The sequence below is a fragment of the Pseudopodoces humilis genome, chromosome 5, assembly GCF_049639895.1.
Source record: "Pseudopodoces humilis isolate 2021_Gansu_Grassland_sample_001 chromosome 5, ASM4963989v1, whole genome shotgun sequence".
Lineage (NCBI taxonomy): Eukaryota > Metazoa > Chordata > Aves > Passeriformes > Paridae > Pseudopodoces > Pseudopodoces humilis.
The window spans coordinates 72,392,394-72,416,393 of NC_142204.1; the positions used below are offsets into that span (position 1 = coordinate 72,392,394).

The following is a 24,000-nucleotide window of genomic DNA, read 5'->3' on the forward strand; positions in this document are numbered from 1 at the left end:
GATATTTGGGTGAGGGTCCCAGCTGTATCTCGGTGTTTGGGTGAGGGTCCCAGCCCATGTCCCAGCCATGTCGCGATATCTGGGTGCAGGGGGCACGCTGCTGTGGCAGTGCGGGATGGAGCGGGGGGTGTATCCCGATATTGGGTGGGGGTCCCAGCCATGTCGCGATATCTGGGTGCAGGGGGCACGCTGCTGTGGCAGTGCGGGATGGAGCGGGGGGTGTATCCCGATATTGGGTGGGGGTCCCAGCCATGTCGCGATATCTGGGTGCAGGGGGCACGCTGCTGTGGCAGTGCGGGATGGAGCGGGGGGTGTATCCCGATATTGGGTGGGGGTCCCAGCCATGTCGCGATATCTGGGTGCAGGGGGCACGCTGCTGTGGCAGTGCGGGATGGAGCGGGGGGTGTATCCCGATATTGGGTGGGGGTCCCAGCCATGTCGCGATATCTGGGTGCAGGGGGCACGCTGCTGTGGCAGTGCGGGATGGAGCGGGGGGTGTATCGAGGTATTGGGTGGGGGTCCCAGCCATGTCGCGATATCTGGGTGCAGGGGGCACGCTGCTGTGGCAGTGCGGGATGGAGCGGGGGGCCCCGCAGGGCACGGAGCGCCTGGAGCGGGCTCTGGACGATGGCTCGGCCCTGAGAACGTTCCAGGCCATGCTGGGGGCGCAGGGGGTGCCCCCCGACATCGCCCGGGACCTCTGTGCCGGGACCCCCGCCCAGCGCCGCCGGCTCCTGGGAGAGGCCAAGGTCTGCGAGGAGCTGCCCGCGCCGCAGGAAGGTCCGGGGAGACCCCCACCCCAATCCCCCACCCCAATCCCCCACCCCAAATCCCCCACCCAAATCCCCCACTCCAATCCCCCACCCCAAATCCCCCACCCAAACCCCCCACCCCAATCCCCCACCCCAAACCCCCACCCCCAACCCCCACCCCAATCCCCCACCCCAAATCCCCCACCCAAACCCCCCACCCCAAATCCCCCACCCCAAATCCCCCAGGTTGGGGACTCTGCCCCGTGTCCCCCATGTCCCTGACGCCCCCATATTGGGGATTTCCCCCCCCATGTCCCTGTCCCCATGTCCCCATGTCCCTGTCCCTGTGTCCCTGTCCCCATGTCCCTGTCCCCATGTCCCCGTGTCCCCATGTCCCTGTCTCCATGTCCCCATGTCCCTGTCCCCATGTCCCCATGTCCCTGTCCCCGTGTCCCCGTGTCCCCAGGTTGGGTGCAGCGGGTCCGGGCGCTGTCCGTGTCCATGTCCCCATGTCCCCATGTCCCCATGTCCCCATGTCCCCATGTCCCTGTCCCCGTGTCCCCATGTCCCTGTCCCCATGTCCCCATGTCCCTGTCCCCGTGTCCCCAGGTTGGGTGCAGCGGGTCCGGGCGCTGTCCGTGTCCCTGTCCCCATGTCCCCATGTCCCCATGTCCCCGTGTCCCCATGTCCCTGTCCCCGTGTCCCCATGTCCCTGTCCCCATGTCCCCATGTCCCTGTCCCCGTGTCCCCAGGTTGGGTGCAGCGGGTCCGGGCGCTGTCCGTGTCCCTGTCCCCATGTCCCCATGTCCCCGTGTCCCCATGTCCCTGTCCCCGTGTCCCCATGTCCCCATGTCCCCATGTCCCCATATCCCCATGTCCCCATGTCCCCATGTCCCCAGGTTGGGTGCAGCGGGTCCGGGCGCTGTCCGTGTCCCTGTCCCCATGTCCCCATGTCCCTGTCCCCATGTCCCCATGTCCCCATGTCCCCATGTCCCCATGTCCCTGTCCCCGTGTCCCCATGTCCCCATGTCCCCATGTCCCCATGTCCCCATGTCCCTGTCCCCATGTCCCCATGTCCCTGTCCCCATGTCCCCATGTCCCCATGTCCCCATGTCCCCATGTCCCTGTCCCCATGTCCCCATGTCCCCATGTCCCCATGTCCCCGTGTCCTCATGTCCCTGTCCCCATGTCCCCGTGTCCCTGTCCCCATGTCCCCATGTCCCCGTGTCCCTGTCCCCATGTCCCCATGTCCCTGTCCCCGTGTCCCCGTGTCCCCAGGTTGGGTGCAGCGGGTCCGGGCGCTGCCCGTGGCGCGGGTCCTGCACGGGCTGGGCGCGGGTCGCTCTCGGGCCGGGGACCCCGTGAACCCCCGAGTTGGAGCCGAGCTGTTGGTGGGGCCCGGGCAGCACCTGCGGGCAGGTGAGGGGGGCTCAGGGACCCCCGAGTGCCCCCCGTGTGACCCTTCCTCGGGGGAGCCCGGCTGAGGGGGCACCCCGCTTTTGGGGGGGATAAATGGGGGGGCTCAGGGACCCCCGGGTCACCCCCCGTGTGACCCTTCCTCGGGGGAGCCCCGGCTGAGGGGGCACCCCGCTTTTGGGGGGATATCTGGGGGGATATTTGGGGGATATTTGGGGGATAAATGGGATATTTGGGGGATATTTGGGGGATATTTGGGGGATATTTGGGGGGATAAATGGGATATTTGGGGGATATTTGGGGGGATATTTGGGGGATATTTGGGGGGATATTTGGGGGGATATTTGGGGGATATTTGGGGGATGTTTGGGGGATATTTGGGGGATATTTGGGGGATATTTGGGGGGATATTTTGGGGATATTTGGGGGATATTTGGGGGATATTTGGGGGATATTTGGGTACATTTGGGGGATATTTGGGGGGATATTTGGGGTTATCAGACCCCCCAATGCCCCCCGATGTCCCCCCCAGGCCAGCCCTGGCTGCGGGTGCACCATGAGGGGTCCCTGGGCTCGGAGGGGCGGCGGGAGCTGCAGGCCGCGCTGTGCCTCGGCCCGGAGCCCCCCCGGGACCCCCCGGCCCTGGTGGCCGAGACCATCCTGCCCTCGGGCCCCGTCCCCGGGCCGTGTCGGGAGTCGCGATAGACCGCAGGGACGGCGATATCGGGACTCGCGATAAAACACAGGGATGGCGATATCGGGACTCGCGATAAACCGCAGGGATGGAGATATTTGGACTCAAAATAAACCACAGGGACGGCGATATCGGGGCTCAGAATAAACCACAGGGATGGCGATATCGGGACTCATGATAAAGGGCAGGGACGGCGATATTGGGACTCACAATAAACCGCAGGGATGGCGATATCGTGACTCACAATAAACCGCAGGGATGGCGATATCGTGACTCCCTCACAACAAACCGCAGGGATGGCGATATCGTGGCTCACGATAAACCGCAGGGATGGCGATATCGTGACTCACAATAAACCGCAGGGATGGCGATATCGTGACTCCCTCACAACAAACCGCAGGGATGGCGATGTCGTGGCTCACAACAAACCGCAGGGATGGCGATGTCGCGGCCCTGTCGCGATTCACGCCCCCTCCCCCGGTCTGAGGGGCGCGGCGCGAGGCGTTGGCGCCACCCAGCGGTGGAAGCGGGGAGGGCGCTGAGGCCAGGCCACGCCCCCGCTGTGACCACGCCCCCCGCTGTGACCACGCCCCCGCTGTGACCACGCCCCCATATTGGCCGCGTTATTCCGATGCCCCGCCCCCTCCCGGTGTAACCCCGCCCCTTCCCTGCGTGGCCACGCCCTCTCCGGTACTTCCGGTTCCGGCGGGAGCGGTGCCGGTGCTCCGCGCGGGAACGGCGGCGGACGCGGCGCGGGGTCACGGGGCAAAGGGCAAAGGTCAGCGGGGGGCGACAGCGCGGGTGCGGCGGGAGGGGACAGGGGAGGGGACAGGGGACATTGGGGAGGGGACAGGGGACATTGGGGAGGGGACAGGGGGCATTGCGGGCACAGATGAGGGGACAGGGGAGGGGACAGGGGACATTGGGGGGACAGGGGAGGGGACAGGGGACATTGGGGGCACAGATGAGGGGACAGGGGAGGGGACAGGGGACATTGGGGGGACAAATGAGGGGACAGGGGCCGCAGGGGGGGGGTGAGATTGGGGGTGAGGGGCGGGGGACCAAGGGCAGCGCGACACGGGGTGGGGACAGGGGACATTTGGGGGGCGGAGTGGGGGTCCCAGAGCAGCAGGATATGGGGTGGGGGACATTTGGGGACCAGAGTGGGGGTCCAAGAGCAGCAGGGTGGGGGACAGGGGACTTTGGGGAACAGGATTGGGGTCCAGAGGCACGGAGAGGGGTGGGCTGGTAGGGTCAGGGGACATTTGGGGGACAGGGTTGGGGTCCAGGGACAGGGAGAGGGGTGGGCTGGGGAACATTTGGGGGGCGGAATGGGGGTCCCAGAGCAGCGGGACACGGGGTGGGGGTCAGGGGACATTTGGGGGTCAGGGACAGGGAGGGGGGTGGGCTGGGGGCTCAGGGCAGGCACTCAGAGCCCAGAGCTGAGCTCAGAACCCACCGCGGTGCGCTGGGGGTGACACACGGGGGTGTCACTGACGCCCCCTTTCCCCTTCCTCACAGCCCCCGGCCATGCTGCGCTCGCTGCGACCCCTCCCTCACCTGTCCCGGTGTCCCTCCCTGTCCCCATCCCTGTCCCTGTCCCCATCCCTGTCCCTGTGTCCGTCCTGGTGCCTGTCCCGGTATCTATCCCTGTCCCCATCCCTGTCCCCATCCCCGTCCCCGTCCCCGTCCCGGTTCCTGTCGGTGCCCCCGTTCCTGTCCCCATCGCGGTCCCCGTCCCTGGGTCCATCCCGGTGTCCATCCCTGTCCCCATCCCCGTCCCCGTCCCCGTCCCGGTTCCTGTCGGTGCCCCCGTTCCTGTCCCCATCGCGGTCCCCGTCCCTGTGTCCATCCCGGTGTCTCTCCCGGTGTCCATCCCTGTCCCCCTCCCGGTGCCCATCCCTGTCCCCCTCCCCATCCGTGTCCCCCTCCCGGTTCCTGTCGGTGTCCCCATTCCTGTCCCCATCCCCATCCCCATTCCTGTCCCCATCCCCATCCCCATTCCCGTCCCCGTCCCGGTGTCTGTCGGTGTCCCGCGGTGTCCCCCGCTTGCCGCTGCGGCGGCGGCTGTTGGTGGCGGTGGCGGTGCTGGTGGCAGCGGGGACAGCGTGGCTTTACCTGCGGCAGCAGAAGCGGCGGCAGCAGCGCTCCCGTCACCTCCGGCAGCTGCGGGCGCTGGCGCTGGCCCGCGGCGACTTCGAGCTGCGCGACACCTCGGGGACACCGCGGCGCAAGAGCGACTTCCTGGGGCGCTGGCTGCTGCTGTACTTCGGCTTCACGCACTGCCCGGACGTGTGTCCCGAGGAGCTGCAGAAACTCGGGGCAGCCCTGGAGCTGCTGGAGCAGCAGCGCCCGCAGCCGCCGGGGCTGCAGCCGCTCTTCATCACGGTGGATCCCGAGCGTGACGATGAGGAGGCGCTGGAGCGGTACCTGCGCGATTTCCACCCGCGCCTGCTGGGGCTCACCGGGACCCCCGAGCAGGTTCGGGGGGCTGCGGCCGCTTTCGGGGTGTACGTGAGCGCCGGGCCCCGCGATGAGGACGGGGATTACGTGGTGGATCACTCGGTGCTGACGTTCCTGGTGGATCCCGACGGGGTTTTTCGGGATTGTTACGGGAGATCCCGCACGGCCGAGGAGGTGGCGAGGAGCGTCAGGGGGCACATGGAGGGCTACGAGCCGCTGCCCCCCGAGGGAGGGGAATAAACGGGGGGGGACCCCCGGCCCGGAGAGGGGGCTGTGGTGATTTGGGGGGTGAGGGGGGGGGAGATTGGGGGGGTGGGGACACCTGAGAGCCACCCAGGGGTGTCACTTTAGGGGGGTGGGAGAGAGCCCTGAGAGCCCCCAGTGCCCCCGGGGGTGTCACTTAGGGGGGTGGGGACACCTGAGAGCCACCCAGGTGTGTCACTTAGGGGGGTGGGGACACCTGAGAGCCACCCAGGGGTGTCACTTAGGGGGGTGGGGACACCTGGCAGGACCTCAGGGGTGTCACTTAGGGGGGTGGGGACACCTGAGAGACCCCCAGGGGTGTCACTTACGGGGGTGGGGACACCTGGCAGTACCCCAGGGGTGTCATTTAAGGGGGTGGGGACACCTGAGAGACCCCCAGAGGTGTCACTTAGGGGGGTGGGGACACCTGAGAGCCACCCAGGTGTGTCATTTAGGGGGGTGGGGACACCTGAGAGCCCCCCAGGTGTGTCACTTGTGGGGGGGTGGGGACACCTGGCAGCCCCCAGAGCCCCCCAGGTGTGTCCTGTGGGGGGTGGAGGGACCCCCAGGAGTGTCCCATGGGGCAGGGGTCCCCATTCAGGTGCCTGAAGTGACCCCCCAGCCCCCTCCCCACGGGCGGGGGTCCCTGTTCAGGTACCTGAAGTGACCCCCAGACCCCCTGAAGACCCCTAGACCCTTCCCCACAGGTGGGGGTCCCTGTGCAAGTACCTGAAGTGACCCCCCCAGCCCCCTCCCAGCCCCCAGCCCCCTCCCCACGGGCGGGGGTCCCCATGCAGGTTCCTGAAGTGACCCCCCCCAGACCCCCTTCAGCCCCCAGCCCCCTCCCAGACCCCCAGACCCCTCCCCACACTGGGGGTCCCCATTCAGGCTCCTGACATGACCCCCCCAGACCCCCTGCAGCCCCCCAGACCCCTCCCCACGGCTGGGGGTCCCCATTCAGGCTCCTGAAGTGACCCCCCCAGACCCCCTGAAGACCCCCAGCCCCCTCCCCACAATCCTCCTGCAGCCCCCCAGACCCCTCCCCGCACTGGGGGTCCCCATTCAGGCTCCTGAAGTGACCTCCAGCCCCCTCCCCACAATCCCCCTGCAGCCCCCAGACCCCTCCCCACGGGCAGGGGTCCCCGTTCAGGCTCCTGAAGTGACCCCCCCAGACCCCTCCCCACAATCCCCCTGCAGCCCCCAGCCCCCTCCCAGCCCCTGCAGCCCCCCAGACCCCTCCCCACGGCTGGGGGTCCCCATTCAGGCTCCTGACATGACCCCCCCAGACCCCTCCCAGCCCCTGTAGCCCCCCCAGACCCCTCCCCACACTGGGGGTCCCCATTCAGGCTCCTGAAGTGACCTCCAGCCCCCTCCCCACAATCCCCCTGCAGCCCCCAGCCCCCTCCCAGCCACTGTAGCCCCCCCAGCCCCCTCCCCACACTGGGGGTCCCCGTTCAGGCTCCTGAAGTGACCCCCCCCCCAGCCCCCTCCCCACAGAAGAGGCTTTTCCTTCGCCCAGCCATGGGGGGCTGGGGGGTGTTTATTTGGGGAGGGGGCTGTCACTGGGGGCCGGGCTGGCTCTGGGAGGGCAGCAGAAAGTTCTGGAAGCGCTCGTGGGCCGGCCGGGCCGGGAGCGGCCGCAGCCGCGCCGTGTCCAGCGCCGCCTCCAGCCCCGCGTCCTGCGCCAGCTCCACCTCGGCGTCGTTGGCCTGGGGACGGCACCGGGGGTGGCCTGGGGGGTCCTGGAGACCCCCGAGACCCCCCCCCGGAGCCCCCCAAAAGCCTTACCAGCTGCAGGGAGGCCAGCAGGTAACGGCACACCTCGAACGGGGGCTGCCCGGCCACCAGGCTGGCCAGAGAGCGCCAGCGGCCGGGGGACGAACAGCGAGCGGTCAGCGCCAGGCCGTAGGCTCGGACATCGAACGGGACACGGCTCTCCTGGGGACACAGGGGACACTGAGGGGTCACTGGGGTCACTGAGGGGTCAGTGAGGGGTCACTGAGGGGTCAGTGATGGTCAGCGGTCAGCGCCAGGCCGTAGGCTCGGACATCGAACGGGACACGGCTCTCCTGGGGACACAGGGGACACTGAGGGGTCACTGAGGGGTCACTGGGGTCACTGAGGGGTCACTGGGGTCACTGAGGGGTCACTGGGGTCACTGAGGGGTCACTGAGGGGTCACTGGGGTCACTGAGGGGTCACTGGGGACACTGAGGGGTCACTGGGGACACTGAGGGGTCACTGAGGGGTCACTGGGGACACTGAGGGGTCAGTGAGGGGTCACTGGGGACACTGAGGGGTCACTGGGGTCACTGGGGTCACTGAGGGGTCACTGGGGTCACTGAGGGGTCACTGGGGACACTGAGGGGTCACTGAGGGGTCAGTGATGGTCAGCGGTCAGCGCCAGGCCGTAGGCTCGGACATCGAACGGGACACGGCTCTCCTGGGGACACAGGGGACACTGAGGGGTCACTGAGGGGTCACTGAGGGGTCACTGGGGTCACTGAGGGGTCAGCGGTCAGCGCCAGGCCGTAGGCTCGGACATCGAACGGGACACGGCTCTCCTGGGGGGACAGGGGACACTGAGGGGTCACTGGGGACACTGAGGGGTCACTGGGGTCACTGAGGGGTCACTGAGGGGTCACTGGGGTCACTGAGGGGTCAGTGAGGGGTCAGTGAGGGGTCAGTGGGGTCACTGAGGGGTCACTGGGGACACTGAGGGGTCACTGGGGTCACTGAGGGGTCACTGGGGACACTGAGGGGTCACTGGGGACACTGAGGGGTCACTGAGGGGTCACTGGGGACACTGAGGGGTCACTGGGGTCACTGAGGGGTCACTGAGGGGTCACTGGGGTCACTGAGGGGTCACTGAGGGGTCACTGGGGACACTGAGGGGTCACTGGGGTCACTGAGGGGTCACTGAGGGGTCACTGGGGTCACTGAGGGGTCACTGGGGTCACTGGGGTCACTGGGGTCACTGAGGGGTCAGGGAGGGGTCAGTGAGTGCCACTGGTCAGTGCACTCCTGCAGGTGTGGGGGCTGTGGGGTGGGCAGGGGTCTCTGGGGTGCAGAGAGAGGGGCAGGGGGGCTCTGGGGGGGCTCAGGGGGGGCTCAGGGGTGTTCAGGTGTGAGCAGGGCACCGGCAGCCCCTGCCCATCCCGGGGGTCCCGGGGGTCCCAGGGTCAGTCCTTGCCTGTCCCGGGGGTCCCAGGGTCAGCCCCTGCCCATCCCAGGGGTCCCGGGGGTCCCAGCCCATCCCGGGGGTCCCAGCCCATCCCGGGGGTCCCGGGGGTCCCGGGGTCAGCCCCTGCCCATCCCGGGGGTCCCAGCCCATCCCAGGGGTCCCGGGGGTCCCGGGGTCAGCCCCTGCCCACCCCGGGGGTCCCGGGGGTCCCTGCCTGCTCCTGCAGCAGCGGCTCCACGCGCTCCTCCCACAGCCGGATGCGCTGGGACAGCTCTGACTCCTGAGCGAACTTCTGAGAGCTGGCCATGAACAGCTCCTGGGGACAGCGAGGGGACACTGGGGACACTGGGGACAGCGAGGGGACACTGGGGACACTGGGGACACTGGGGACACTGGGGACACTGGGGACACACTGGGGATAATGGGGGGACACTGGGGACACTGGGGATAATGGGGACACTGGGGACACTGGGGATAATGGGGACAATAGGGACACTGGGGATAATGGGGACACTGGGACACTGGGGACACGGGACAATGGGGATAATGGGGACACTGGGGACACTGGGGACACTGGGGACACTGGGGATAATGGGGGGACACTGGGGACACTGGGGACACTGGGGACACTGGGGGACACTGGGGACACTGGGGGACACTGGGGATAATGGGGGGACACTGGGGACACTGGGGTTAATGGGGGGACACTGGGGACACTGGGGACACTGGGGACAGCGAGGGGACACTGGGGACACTGGGGACACTGGGGACACTGGGAACACTGGGGACAGCGAGGGGACACTGGGGACACTGGGGACACTGGGGACAGCGAGGGGACACTGGGGACACTGGGGACACTGGGGACAGCGAGGGGACACTGGGGACACTGGGGACACGGGACAATGGGGATAATGGGGACAATGGGGACACTGGGGACACTGGGGACACTGGGGACACTGGGGATAATGGGGACACTGGGGATAATGGGGACACTGGGGACACTGGGGGCACTGGGGACACTGGGGACACTGGGACACTGGGGACACTGGGGATAATGGGGACACTGGGGACACTGGGGACACTGGGGACACTGGGGACACTGGGGATAATGGGGACACTGGGGACACTGGGGATAATGGGGACACTGGGGACACTGGGGACACTGGGGATAATGGGGATAATGGGGACACTGGGAGACACTGGGGACACTGGGGACACTGGGGGACACTGGGGACACTGGGGATAATGGGGACACTGGGACACTGGGGACACTGGGGACACTGGGGATAATGGGGACAGTGGGGGGACACTGGGGACACACTGGGAACAGCCTGGGTACACCCCACCCCCCGTGGGGCACTCCCACCCCACCTGGGGACACCCTGATCCCCCTGGGGACCCCCCAAACCCACCTGGGACACCCCAAACCCACCTGGGGACCCTCCAAACCCCCCTGGGGACACCCTGGGGACCCCCCAAACCCACCTGGGGACCCCCCAAACCCACCTGGGACACCCCAAACCCACCTGGGGACACCCTAAACCCCCCCTGGTGACACCCTGGTGACACCCTGATCCCCCTGGGGACCCCCTGGGGACCCCCCAGCCCCCCCTGGGGACCCCAGCCCGTCACACCCACCACGTTCCTGCGCACCAGCTCCTCGTATCCGGGTTCGGGGGGGTCTGTGGGAACGGGGGGGTCACCGTGGGGGAGGGGACAGCACCCAGCCCCCCCCCCCCCCCCCCGGGGGACACAGGGGACCCTCGGGGACAGTGGGGGAGGGGAATTCGGGGGGGGGGGTCAGTTCGGGACCCTCACCCAGAGCTCCTTCCCCCGGCTCCTCCGGCTCCTCGGGCTGCACCTCCTGCAGCGCCCCAAAATCCTCACCTGGGGGGGGAACAGCACCCTGGGACCCCTGGGACCCCCCCAGAGACCCCTGGGACCCCCTGGGACCTCCCCAGAGACCCCTGGGACCCCCTGGGACCCTCTGGGACACGCCCAGAGACCCCTGGGACCCCCCCAGAGACCCCTGGGACCCCCTGGGACCCCCCAGAGACCCCTGGGACCCCCTGGGACCTCCCCAGAGACCCTTGGGACACCCTGGGACCTCCCCAGAGACCCTTGGGACACCCTGGGACCCTCTGGGACACCCCTGAGACCCCTGGGACCCCTGGGACCTCCCCAGAGACCCCTGGGACCCCCTGGGACCTCCCCAGAGACCCTTGGGACACCCTGGGACCCTCTGGGACCCCCCCAGAGACCCCTGGGACCCACTGGGACCCCTCAAGAGACCCCTGGGACACCCCCAGAGACCCCTGGGACCCCTGGGAGACCCCTGGGACCCCCCCAGAGCCCCTGGGACCCCCTGGGACCTCCCCAGAGACCCCTGGGACACCCCCTGAGACCCCTGGGACACCCTGGGACCCCCTCGGACACCCCCTGTGTGTCCCCTGGGACCCCCTCAGTGTCCCCTGGGACCCCCCACCCTCCAGGGTGCCCCCCCAGACCCCCAGGAGGGGAGGAAAGGCTCCCCTGGGCAGGGGGGATTTGGGGGGTTCGGGGTTCCAGCACCTTCCTCTTCCTCACTGTCGGCCCCGCGCTCCCGTTCCTGCTGCGGCTCCTGGGGGGGAACAGCCCTGAGACCCCCTGGGACCCCCTGGGACCCCCTGAGACCCCCTGGGTCCCCCTGGGACCCCCCTGAGACCCCCTGGGACCCCCCTGGGACCCCCTGGGCCCCCCTGGGACCCCCTGAGGCCCCCTGGGACCCCCTGGGACCCCCTGAGACCGCCTGGGACCCCCTGAGACCCCCTGGGACCCCCCTGAGACCCCCTGGGACCCCCCTGGGGCCCCCCCGAGACCCCCTGAGACCCCCTGAGCCCCCCTGAGCCCCCCCTGAGCCCCCCTGAACACACCTGAGACCCCCCTGAGACCCCCCTGAGACCCTCTGAGACCCCCTGGGACCCCCCTGAGACCCCCAGAGCCCCCCATGAGACCCCCTGAACACCCCCAGAGCCCCCCTGAGACCCCCCTGAGACCCCCTGAGACCCCCCTGAGACCCCCTGGGACCCCCTGAGACCCCCTGGGACCCCCCTGAGACCCCCTGGGACCCCCTGAGACCCCTCTGTGACCCCCTGAGACCCCCTGGGACCCCCCTGAGACCCCCTGAGACCCCCTGGGACCCCCTGAGCCCCTCTGAGACCCCCCTGAACACCCCTGAGACCCCCAGAGCGTGGGAAAGGGGGTGCAGGAGCCCCCCAGAGCCCCCCCAGAGCCCCCCAGAGCCCCCCCAGTTCAGCCCCCGCTCACCCCCCGGCCCCGGAGCTTCCTGTGCGCCGCCATCCTCTCCTTGAAGTGCCGCCAGTAGAGCGCCTCCAGGTCTGGGGGTGTGGGGTGACCCCTCTGTGCCCCCCAAAACACAGACACCCCCTCCCCAGCCATCCCTGTGCCCTGGGGACACCCTGGGGACACCCTGGGGACACCCTGGGACACCCCAAACCCTCCTGGGACACCCCAGACCCTCCTGGGGACACCCCAAACCCACCTGGGGACACCCCAGACCCTCCTGGGGACACCCCAGACCCCCCTGGGGAGACCCCAAACCTGCCTGGGGACACCCTGGGACACCCCAAACCCACCTGGGGACACCCTGATCTCCCTGGGGACACCCCAAACCTGCCTAGGACACCCTGGGACACCCCAAACCCCTCCTGGGACACCCTGGGACACCCCAAACCCTCCTGGGACACCCCAAACCCCCCTGGGGACACCCCAAACCCCCCTGGGGACACCCCAAACCCTCCTGGGACACCCCAAACCCTCCTGGGGACACCCCAAACCCCTCCTGGGGACACCCTGGGACACCCCAAACCCCCCTGGGGACACCCTGATCCCCTGGGGACACCCCAAACCCTCCTGGGGACACCCCAAACCCCCCTGGGGACACCCTGATCCCCTGGGGACACCCCAAACCCTCCTGGGGACACCCCAAACCCCCCTGGGGACACCCTAAACCCTCCTGGGACACCCTGGGACACCCCAAACCCCCCTGGGGACACCCTGATCCCCCTGGGGACACCCCAAACCCCCCTGGGGACACCCTGATCCCCCTGGGGACACCCTGATCCCCCTGGGGACACCTTTTGGGTGCTGTTCCCTTTGCAGGAGCTGTGTCCCCCCAGTTTTGGGGTGTCCTCCCTCCCTGCCCCACTGCAGGACCCCGGTGCCCCCCAGGAGTGGGAACGTGTCCCTGTCCCACAGCAGTGTCCCTGCCCCTGTCCCTGTCCCTGTCCCACAGCAGTGTCCCAGTGCCCCCAGCAGTGCCCCCAGGAGTGTCCCTGTCCCTGTCCCTGTCCCTGTCCCTGTCCCACAGCAGTGTCCCTGCCCCTGTCCCGTGTCCCACTGCAGTGTCCCTGTCCCTGTCCCGTGTCCCTGTCCCCATCCCTGTCCCTGTCCCGTCCCTGTCCCACTGCAGTGTCCCTGTCCCTGTCCCTGCCCCATTGCAGTGTCCCTGTCCCTGTCCCACTGCAGTGTCCCTGTCCCTGTCCCTGTCCCGTGTCCCTGTCCCCATCCCCTGTCCCTGTCCCCATCCCTGTCCCCATCCCTGTCCCTGTCCCCATCCCCATCCCTGTCCCTGTCCCTGTCCCTGTCCCTGTCCCTGTCCCCATCCCTGTCCCTGTCCCTGTCCCTGTCCCCATCCCTGTCCCTGTCCCGTCCCTGTCCCACTGCAGTGTCCCTGTCCCTGTCCCTGCCCCATTGCAGTGTCCCTGTCCCTGTCCCACTGCAGTGTCCCTGTCCCTGTCCCTGTCCCGTGTCCCTGTCCCCATCCCCTGTCCCTGTCCCCATCCCTGTCCCCATCCCTGTCCCTGTCCCCATCCCCATCCCTGTCCCTGTCCCTGTCCCTGTCCCTGTCCCTGTCCCCATCCCTGTCCCTGTCCCTGTCCCTGTCCCCATCCCTGTCCCTGTCCCTGTCCCTGTCCCTGTCCCTGTCCCTGTCCCTGTCCCCGTCCCTGTCCCTGTCCCTGTCCCTGTCCCTGTCCCTGTCCCTGTCCCCGTCCCCATCCCTGTCCCTGTCCCCATCCCTGTCCCTGTCCCCCAGCAGTGCCCCGGTGCCCCCCAGGGGTCCCCGTGCCCCCCTCACCTGCGAAGGTGGGACCCCTCCTCCTGCCCCTGTGGCCCGGGGTGACGCCGCTGTCTGTGGGGAGCAGATCCCATCCCGATCAAATTCCAGGGGCTCCTCCGGGCTGGAAAAGCCCCGGGAGCCCCCCCGGGGGGGCAGGGATCCTCTGGGATCCTCTGGGATCCTTTGGGACCCTCTGGGGTCCTCTGGGATCCTTTGGGATCCTCTGGGGTCCTCTGGGATCCTTTGGGGTCCTCTGGGGTCCTCTGGGATCCTCTGGGACCCTCTGGGGTCCTCTGGGATATTCTGGGATCCTCTGGGATCCTTTGGGATCCTCTGAGATCCTCTGGGGTCCTTTGGGATCCTCTGAGGTCCTCTGGGATCCTCTGGGATCCTCTGAGATCCTCTGGGATCCTTTGGGGTCCTTTGGGATCCTCTGGGGTCCTCTGGGATCCTCTGGGATCCTCTGGGGTCCTCTGGGGTCCTCTGGGATCCTCTGGGACCCTCTGGGGTCCTCTGGGATATTCTGGGATCCTCTGGGATCCTTTGGGATCCTCTGAGATCCTCTGGGATCCTCTGGGATCCTCTGGGGTCCTCTGGGATCCTCTGGGATCCTCTGGGATCCTTTGGGGTCCTCTGGGATCCTCTGGGATCCTTTGGGGTCCTCTGGGATCCTCTGGGATCCTCTGGGATCCTCTGAGATCCTCTGGGATCCTCTGGGATCCTCTGAGATCGTCTGGGATCCTTTGGGATCCTCTGGGATATTCTGGGATCCTCTGGGATCCTCTGGGGTATTCTGGGATCCTCTGAGATCCTCTGGGATCCTCTGAGATCCTCTGGGGTATTCTGGGATCCTCTGGGATCCTCTGGGATCCTTTGGGATCCTCTGGGGTCCTTTGGGATCCTCTGGGATCCTCTGGGATCCTCTGGGATCCTCTGGGGTCCGGGTCCCGCCGGGCGTCACTCACAGAGTGCGGAGAACCACTGGGTGAAATCCTGCAGCTTCCTCGGGACCCTCCTCTTCCTCTTGCCCCCCAGCGGGGCCTGCAGGCCGTGGGGCAGCAGGAACGGCCTCCCTGGGGGACACCGGCACGGGGACACTGGGGGACACCTGGGGGACACCTGGGGTGGGGACACCTGGGGGACACCTGGGGGACACCTGGGGTGGGGACACCTGGGGGACACCGGGGTGGGGACACCTGGGTGGGGACACCTGGGGGACACCGGCACGGGGACACTGGCGTGGGGACACCGGGGTGGGGACACCTGGGATGGGGACACCTGGGGGACACCTGGGGGACACCTGGGGTGGGGACACCTGGGGGACACCTGGGGGACACCTGGGGGGACACTGGCACGGGGACACTGGCGTGGGGACACCTGGGGGACACCTGGGGTGGGGACACCTGGGGGACACCGGCACGGGGACACCGGGGTGGGGACACCGGCACGGGGACACCTGGGGGACACCTGGGGGACACCGGCACGGGGACACTGGCGTGGGGACACCGGGGTGGGGACACCTGGGATGGGGACAACTGGGGGACACCTGGGGGACACCTGGGGGACACCTGGGGGACACCTGGGGTGGGGACACCTGGGGTGGGGACACCTGGGGGACACCTGGGGTGGGGACACCTGGGGTGGGGACACCTGGGGGACACCTGGGGGACACCTGGGGGTGACACCGGGGTGGGGACAGGGACACCTGGAGGGACACCTGAGGGGACACCAGGGTGGGGACAGGGACACCTGGGGGGACACCAGGGATGGGGGTGATCAGTGTGGGGACAGGGACACCTGGAGATGTCCAGGGAGGGGACAGGGACACCTGGGGGTGTCCAGGGAGGGGACAGGGATGTCCCTGTGGGGGTCTGGGGACACCGAGGGACCCCCGAGCTGTCCCCAGCTCCCCCATCCCCCCGTACCTCTCCTGAAGGGTTTCTCCTCGGAGTCTCCGAAGGGATCCAGGCTCTGCCACGGGCTCGGCTCCTCCTGCCACAGGGAGAGGGGCTGGGGGCACCGGGGGGCCCTTCTGGGATCCCCCTGATCCTTCTGGGATCCCCCTGATCCCTCTGGGATCTCCCTGATCCGTCTGGGATCCCCCTGATCCCTTCTGGGATCCCCCTGATCCTTCTGGGATCCCCCTGATCCCTTCTGGGATCCCCCTGATCCCTTCTGGGATCCCCCTGATCCATCTGGGATCCCCCTGATCCATCTGGGATCTCCCTGATCCTTCTGGGATCCCCCTGATCCTTCTGGGATCCCCCTGATCCCTTCTGGGATCTCCCTGATCCATCTGGGATCTCCCTGATCCTTCTGGGATCCCCCTGATCCATTTGGGATCTCCCTGATCCCTTCTGGGATCCCCCTGATCCATTTGGGATCCCCCTGACCCTTCTGGGATCCCCCTGATCCTTCTGGGATCCCCCTGATCCCGTCTGGGATCCCCCTGATCCCTTCTGGGATCCCCCTGATCCTTCTGGGATCCCCCTGATCCTTCTGGGATCTCCCTGATCCCGTCTGGGATCCCCCTGATCCTTCTGGGATCCCCCTGATCTTGTTTGGGATCCCCCTGATCCTTCTGGGATCCCCCTGATCCCGTCTGGGATCCCCCTGATCCCTTCTGGGATCCCCCTGATCCATCCTGGGATCCCCCTGATCCCATCTGGGATCTCCCTGATCCCATCTGGGATCTCCCTGATCCTTCTGGGATCCCCCTGATCCATCTGGGATCCCCCTGATCCTTCTGGGATCCCCCTGATCCTTCTGGGATCTCCCTGATCTTGTTTGGGATCCCCCTGATCTTGTTTGGGATCCCCCTGATCCATCTGGGATCCCCCTGATCCTTCTGGGATCTCCCTGATCCTTCTGGGATCCCCAGGTTGGATTTGGGATCCCCCCAGTGCAGATCTGGAATCCCCCAGTTCAGATCTGGGATCCCCAGGCTGGATCTGGGATCCCCAGGCTGGATCTGGGATCCCCCAGGTTGGATCTGGGATCCCCCAGGTTGGATTTGGGATCCCCCGGTTCAGATCTGGGATCCCCCCAGTTCAGATCTGGGATCCCCAGGTCAGATTTGGGATCCCCAGGTTGGATCTGGGATCCCCAGGCTGGATCTGGGATCCCCAGGTTGGATTTGGGATCCCCAGTTCGGATTTGGGATCCCCAGGTTGGATTTGGGATCCCCAGGTCAGATTTGGGATCCCCCAGTTGAGATCTGGGATCCCCAGGTTGGATTTGGGATCCCCCTGGTTCAGATCTGGGATCCCCAGGTTGGATCTGGGATCCCCAGGTCAGATTTGGGATCCCCAGGTTGGATTTGGGATCCCCCTGGTTCAGATCTGGGATCCCCAGTTCAGATCTGGGATCCCCAGGCTGGATCTGGGATCCCCAGGTTGGATTTGGGATCCCCAGGTTGGATTTGGGATCCCCAGTTCAGATCTGGGATCCCCAGTTCAGATCTGGGATCCCCCGGTTCCAGGGCCCCCCTTACCTGGCCGTGTGTTTGGGGCTCCTGGCTGGGGAATCTCTCCCTCAGGACACAGCCCCGGATCCGGGGGGAGCTCTGGGACAGCGAGAGGGGCAGTGAGGGATCGGGGGATCCACTCAGGGATCGGGGGAATCCACTCAGGGATCGGGGGGATCCACTCAGGGATCGGGGGGATCCACTCAGGGATCGGGGGGGTCCACTCAGGGATCGGGGGGATCCACTCAGGGATCGGGGGGATCCACTCAGGGATCGGGGGATCCACTCAGGGATCGGGGGGGACCCACTCAGGGATCGGGGGGTCCACTCAGGGACCGGGGGGATCCAGTCAGGGGATCGGGGAATCCAGTCAGGGATCGGGGGATCCAGTCAGGGATTGGGGGGATCCAGTCAGGGATCGGGGAATCCAGTCAGGGGATGGGGGGGTGTCCAGTCAGGGATCAGGGGGATCCAGTCAGGGATCGGGGGGATCCAGTCAGGGGATCGGGGGGATCCCGTGAAGGGCACAGGGATCCAGGGATGTATTTGGGGATCCAGGGAGGGGATCTGGGGACCCAGGGAGGGACCTGGGGATCAAGTGAAGGGATCTGGTGATCCAGTCAGGGATTGGGGGATCCAGGGAGGGATTGGGAGATCCAGGGAAGGGATCAGGGGAATCCAGTCAGGGGATCGGGGGACCCAGTCGGGGGATCGGGGGATCCAGTCAGGGGATTGGGGGATCCAGGGATGGGATTTGGGGATCCAGGGATGGATTTGGGGATCCAGGGAAGGGATTTGGGGATCCAGGGATGGATTTGGGGATCCAGGGAAGGGATTTGGGGACCCAGGGATGGATTTGGGGATCCAGGGAAGGATTTGGGGATCCAGGGATGGATTTGGGGACCCAGGGATGGGATTTGGGGACCCAGGGATGGATTTGGGGATCCAGGGAAGGGATTTGGGGACCCAGGGATGGATTTGGGGACCCAGGGATGGATTTGGGGATCCAGGGAAGGATTTGGGGATCCAGGGAAGGATTTGGGGATCCAGGGAAGGGCACAGGGATCCAGGGAAGGATTTGGGGATCCAGGGATGGATTTGGGGATCCAGGGATGGATTTGGGGATCCAGGGATGGATTTGGGGACCCAGGGAAGGGATCTGGGGATCCAGGGAAGGGCACAGGGATCCCCCCAGCCCCACACAGACCCTCTGAGCCTCGATGTGCTCGCTGGGGACCGGAGTCACTTCCATGTCGTCCCCCGGGGCCTCGGGAGCGTCGTCACCGTCAGAGCCCGCAGCCCCTGCGGGGGTGGGAACGGAACGGGGCTGGAGAAGCTTCCAGAACCCCCCCATTCCCACCCTGTCACCCCAGGAACCCCCCGGGAGCGTCTCCTGCCGGGGCCAAGGGCAGCAGAGGGAAATGAGGGGAATGAGGGAGCTGCTGGGGCTGGAAAATCCCAAATCCGAGAGACGCCAGCACTGCCCTGGGCCCGAGAGCCACAGCCAGGGGGACATCGTCAAATCCAGGGGGACAGCAAATCCATGGGGACATCGTTAAATCCAGGGGGACATCATTAAAGGGACAGCAAATCCAGGGGGACATCGTTAAATCCATGGGGACATCGTTAAATCCAGGGGGACATCGTTAAATCCACGGGGACAGCAAATCCAGGGGGACAGCAAATCCAGGGGGACATCGTTAAATCCATGGGGACATCTTTAAATCCAGGGGGACATCGTTAAATCCAGGGGGACATCGTTAAATCCAGGGGGACATCGTTAAATCCAGGGGGACATCGTTAAATCCAGGGGGACATCATCAAAGGGACAGCAAATCCAGGGGGACATCGTTAAATCCAGGGGGACATCGTCAAATCCAGGGGGACATCGTCAAATCCAGGGGGACATCATTAAATCCAGGGGGACATCGTTAAATCCAGGGGGACATCGTTAAATCCAGGGGGACATCATTAAAGGGACAGCAAATCCAGGGGGACATCAAATCCAGGGGACATCGTCAAATCCAGGGGGACATCGTTAAATCCAGGGGGACATCGTTAAATCCATGGGGACATCGTTAAATCCAGGGGGACATCGTCAAATCCAGGGGGACATCGTCAAATCCAGGGGGACATCGTTAAATCCAGGGGGACATCGTCAAATCCAGGGGGACATCGTCAAATCCAGGGGGACATCGTTAAATCCATGGGGACATCATTAAATCCATGGGGACATCATTAAAGGGACATCAAATCCATGGGGACATCGTTAAATCCAGGGGGACATCGTTAAAGGGACATCAAATCCAGGGGGACAGCAAATCCAGGGGGACATCGTCAAATCCATGGGGACATCATTAAAGGGACATCAAACCCATGGGGACATCATCAAAGGGACATCAAATCCATGGGGACATCAAATCCACGGGGACATCGTTAAATCCATGGGGACATCATTAAATCCAGGGGGACATCATTAAAGGGACATCAAATCCATGGGGACAGCAAATCCAGGGGGACATCGTTAAATCCATGGGGACAGCAAATCCAGGGGGACATCGTTAAAGGGACATCGAATCCAGGGGGACAGCAAATCCATGGGGACAGCAAATCCAGGGGGACATCGTTAAATCCACGGGGACATCATTAAAGGGACATCAAGTCCAGGGGGACATCGTTAAAGGGACATCAAACCCACGGGGACATCATTAAATCCATCCAGGGAATTCATTAAATCCACGGGGACATCATCAAATCCACAGGGACATCAAATCCTCAGGGAATTCATTAAATCCCTCCAGGGAACTCATTAAATCTGCTCCTGTCACCCCTCACCTGGACAGGTGTCACCCCTCACCTGGGCAGCTGTCACCCCTCCTGTCACCCCTCACCTGGACAGGTGTCACTCTCACCTGGACAGCTGTCACCCCTCCTGTCACCCCTCACCTGGGCAGCTGTCACCCCTCCTGTCACCCCTCACCTGGGCAGGTGTCACCCCTCCTGTCACCCCTCACCTGGGCAGCTGTCACCCCTCCTGTCACCCCTCACCTGGGCAGCTGTCACCCCTCCTGTCACCCTCACCTGGCTCCTGGGAGAAGCTCAGTGCCCTCACAGGTGACGCGCTGGCGCTCGGTGGCTGCTGGTGGCCGGGTCCTGCTGGCTCTGCGGTGACACGGTGACATGGTGACACGGTGACAGAGTGACAGAGTGACACGGTGACAGAGTGACACGGTGATAGAGTGACACGGTGACACAGCACACAGTGACACAATGACACAGTGACACAGTGACACAATGACACAGTGACACAATGACACAGGACAGAGTGACGCAGTGACACAGCACACAGTGACACAGTGACACAGGACACAGTGACACAGTGACACAGTGACACAATGACACAGCACACAATGACACAGCACACAGTGACACAATGACACGGTGACACAATGACACAATAACACAATGACACACTGACACAATGACACAGTGACACAATGACACAATGACACGGTGACACAATGACACAGCACACAATGACACGGTGACACAATGACACAATAACACAATGACACAGCACACAGTGACACAATGACACAGTGACACAGTGACACAGTGACACAATAACACAATGACACAGCACACAATGACACAATGACACAGTGACACAGTGACACGGTGACACAATAACACAATGACACAGCACACACTGACACGGTGACACAATGACACAATGACACAGGACACAATGACACGGTGACACAGTGACACAGTGACACAATGACACGGTGACACAATGACACAATGACACAGCACACACTGACACAATGACACGGTGACACAATGACACGGTGACACAATGACACAATGACACAGCACACACTGACACAATGACACACTGACACAATGACACGGTGACACACTGACACAATAACACAATGACACAGCACACACTGACACAGTGACACACTGACACGGTGACACGGTGACACAGCACACACTGACACGGTGACACAATGACACAGCACACACTGACACAGTGACACAGCACACAGTGACACGGTGACACGGTGACACGGTGACACGGGGCAGTGCCAGCGGGCAGGTGCCAGCGCAGAGCCCCCCGGTACCTGGGAGTGTCCCCAGGCGCTGCTCCCGCAGGTGGCTCGGGGACAGCCGGGCCAGCTCCAGCAGGAAGGTTCCGGAGCCGTGCAGGGTGCAGGTGTTCATGCGGAAATCCCGCCGGCTCGCCAGCACCTCGCCCCTCCGGCTGCGGGAATGCGCGCAGGGAAGTGTCCCCACGCTGTCCCCGATGTCCCCACGCTGTCCCCAAGGTCCCCAGCCTGTCCCCAATGTCCCCAGACTGTCCCCAATGTCCCCACACTGTCCCCAATGTCCCCAGACTGTCCCCGACGTCCCCACGCTGTCCCCGACATCCCCAGACTGTCCCCGACGTCCCCACACTGTCCCCAAGGTCCCCAGTCTGTCCCCAAGGTCCCCAGACTGTCCCCAACATCCCCAGCCCAGCCCCAATGTCCCCACACTGTCCCCAAGGTCCCCAGACTGTCCCCAATGTCCCCACACTGTCCCCAACGTACCCACACTGTCCCCAATGTCCCCACGCTGTCCCCGACGTCCCCACGCTGTCCCCAATGTCCCCACGCTGTCCCCGATGTCCCCACGCTGTCCCCAATGTCCCCACACTGTCCCCAATGTCCCCAGCCTGTCCCCAAGGTCCCCAGACTGTCCCCAATGTCCCCAGCCCAGCCCCAATGTCCCCACGCTGTCCCCGACGTCCCCACGCTGTCCCCGACGTACCCACACTGTCCCCAATGTCCCCACGCTGTCCCCGACGTCCCCACACTGTCCCCAACATCCCCAGACTGTCCCCGACGTCCCCACACTGTCCCCAAGGTCCCCAGACTGTCCCACGGTCCCCAGTCTGTCCCCAACGTCCCCAGTCTGTCCCCAATGTCCCCACACTGTCCCCATTGTCCCCAGCCTGTCCCCAATGTCCCCACACTGTCCTAAACGTCCCCACGCTGTCCCAAACGTCCCCACACTGTCCCCAAGGTGCCCACACTGTCCCCAATGTCCCCACGCTGTCCCCAACGTCCCCAGTCTGTCCCCAAGGTCCCCAGCCCAGCCCCAAGGTCCCCACACTGTCCCCAAGGTCCCCAGTCTGTCCCCAACGTCCCCACACTGTCCCCAACGTACCCACACTGTCCCCAAGGTCCCCAGCACATCCCCAAGGTCCCCAGTCTGTCCCCAAGGTCCCCAGACTGTCCCCAATGTCCCCATCCCGTCCCAAAGGTCCCCACGCTGTCCCCAATGTCCCCAGCCCAGCCCCAACGTCCCCAGCCCAGCCCCAATGTCCCCAGCATATCCCCAAGGTCCCCACACTGTCCCCAAGGTCCCCAGTCTGTCCCCAAGGTCCCCACACTGTCCCCAACGTCCCCAGTCTGTCCCCAAGGTCCCCACACTGTCCCAAATATCCCCAGCCTGTCCCCAATGTCCCCAGACTGTCCCCAATGTCCCCAGACTGTCCCCGACGTCCCCACACTGTCCCCAAGGTCCCCACACTGTCCCCAAGGTCCCCAGCACATCCCCAAGGTCCCCAGACTGTCCCCAACATCCCCAGACTGTCCCCAATGTCCCCACACTGTCCCCAGCCTGTCCCCAGACTGTCCCCGAGGTCCCCAGCCCATCCCCAATGTCCCCAGACTGTCCCCGAGGTCCCCAGCCTGTCCCCAATGTCCCCAGACTGTCCCCAATGTCCCCAGACTGTCCCCAAATCCCCCAGCCCATCCCAAAGGTCCCCAGCCTGTCCCTAGCCTGTCCCCAGACTGTCCCCAATGTCCCCATCCTGTCCCAAATGTCCCCAGCCCGTCCCAAAGGTCCCCAGTCTGTCCCCGAGGTCCCCAGCCCATCCCTAATGGACATCCCAGGGACAAGGGACAATCCCAGTTAGAACAGGGGACACAGGACACAGGACACAGGACAATGCCACCAGGGACCCGAGCAGGGATGGGGACAGGGACAATCCCAGCTGGATCAGGGATGGGGACAGGGACAATCCCAGCTGGATCAGGGATGGGGACAGGGACAATCCCAGCTGGATCAGGGGACAGGGACACAGGACACAGGACAATGCCACCAGGGGATGGGGACAGGGACAATCCCAGCTGGATCAGGGATGGGGACAGGGACAATCCCAGTTAGAACAGGGGACACAGGACACAGGACACAGGACAATGCCACCAGGGGATGGGGACAGGGACAATCCCAGCTGGATCAGGGGACACAGGACACAGGACAATGCCACCAGGGGATGGGGACAGGGACAATCCCAGCTGGAACAGGGGACACAGGACACAGGACACAGGACAATGCCACCAGGGGATGGGGACAGGGACAATCCCAGCTGGATCAGGGGACACAGGACACAGGACACAGGACAATGCCACCAGGGACCCGAGCAGGGATGGGGACAGGGACAATCCCAGTTGGATCAGGGGACAGGGACACAGGACACAGGACAATGCCACCAGGGGATGGGGACAGGGACAATCCCAGTTGGATCAGGGATGGGGACAGGGACAATCCCAGCTGGATCAGGGGACAGGGACACAGGACACAGGACAATGCCACCAGGGGATGGGGA

General features: G+C 65.2%; 3 protein-coding genes across 3 annotated transcripts; 2 read left to right on the forward strand and 1 right to left on the reverse strand.

Moving 5' to 3' along the window:
* Positions 1 to 527: 527 nt before the first annotated feature.
* On the forward strand, positions 528 to 3,112 carry TYMP (thymidine phosphorylase). Its single transcript, XM_088055713.1, has 3 exons — positions 528 to 780; positions 2,031 to 2,171; positions 2,701 to 3,112. The coding sequence occupies exons 1-3, from the start codon at positions 528 to 530 to the stop codon at positions 2,871 to 2,873; spliced, it is 567 nt and encodes a 188-aa protein (XP_087911839.1). The 3' UTR covers positions 2,874 to 3,112.
* A 419-nt stretch (positions 3,113 to 3,531) lies between these two features.
* SCO2 (synthesis of cytochrome C oxidase 2) lies at positions 3,532 to 5,589 on the forward strand. Its single transcript, XM_088055430.1, has 2 exons — positions 3,532 to 3,640; positions 4,384 to 5,589. The coding sequence occupies exon 2, from the start codon at positions 4,393 to 4,395 to the stop codon at positions 5,563 to 5,565; it is 1,173 nt and encodes a 390-aa protein (XP_087911556.1). The 5' UTR covers positions 3,532 to 3,640; positions 4,384 to 4,392; the 3' UTR covers positions 5,566 to 5,589.
* A 1,483-nt stretch (positions 5,590 to 7,072) lies between these two features.
* On the reverse strand, positions 7,073 to 21,602 carry NCAPH2 (non-SMC condensin II complex subunit H2). Its single transcript, XM_088055468.1, has 14 exons — positions 21,467 to 21,602; positions 20,418 to 20,498; positions 18,544 to 18,638; positions 17,364 to 17,435; positions 15,796 to 15,862; positions 14,836 to 14,943; positions 13,889 to 13,942; positions 12,058 to 12,128; positions 11,323 to 11,371; positions 10,570 to 10,638; positions 10,390 to 10,433; positions 8,966 to 9,067; positions 7,357 to 7,506; positions 7,073 to 7,277 (listed from the first exon to the last, which is right to left on the reverse strand). Exons 1-14 carry the CDS (start codon positions 21,564 to 21,566, stop codon positions 7,128 to 7,130), a joined length of 1,212 nt encoding a protein of 403 aa, XP_087911594.1. The 5' UTR covers positions 21,567 to 21,602; the 3' UTR covers positions 7,073 to 7,127.
* Positions 21,603 to 24,000: the final 2,398 nt, after the last annotated feature.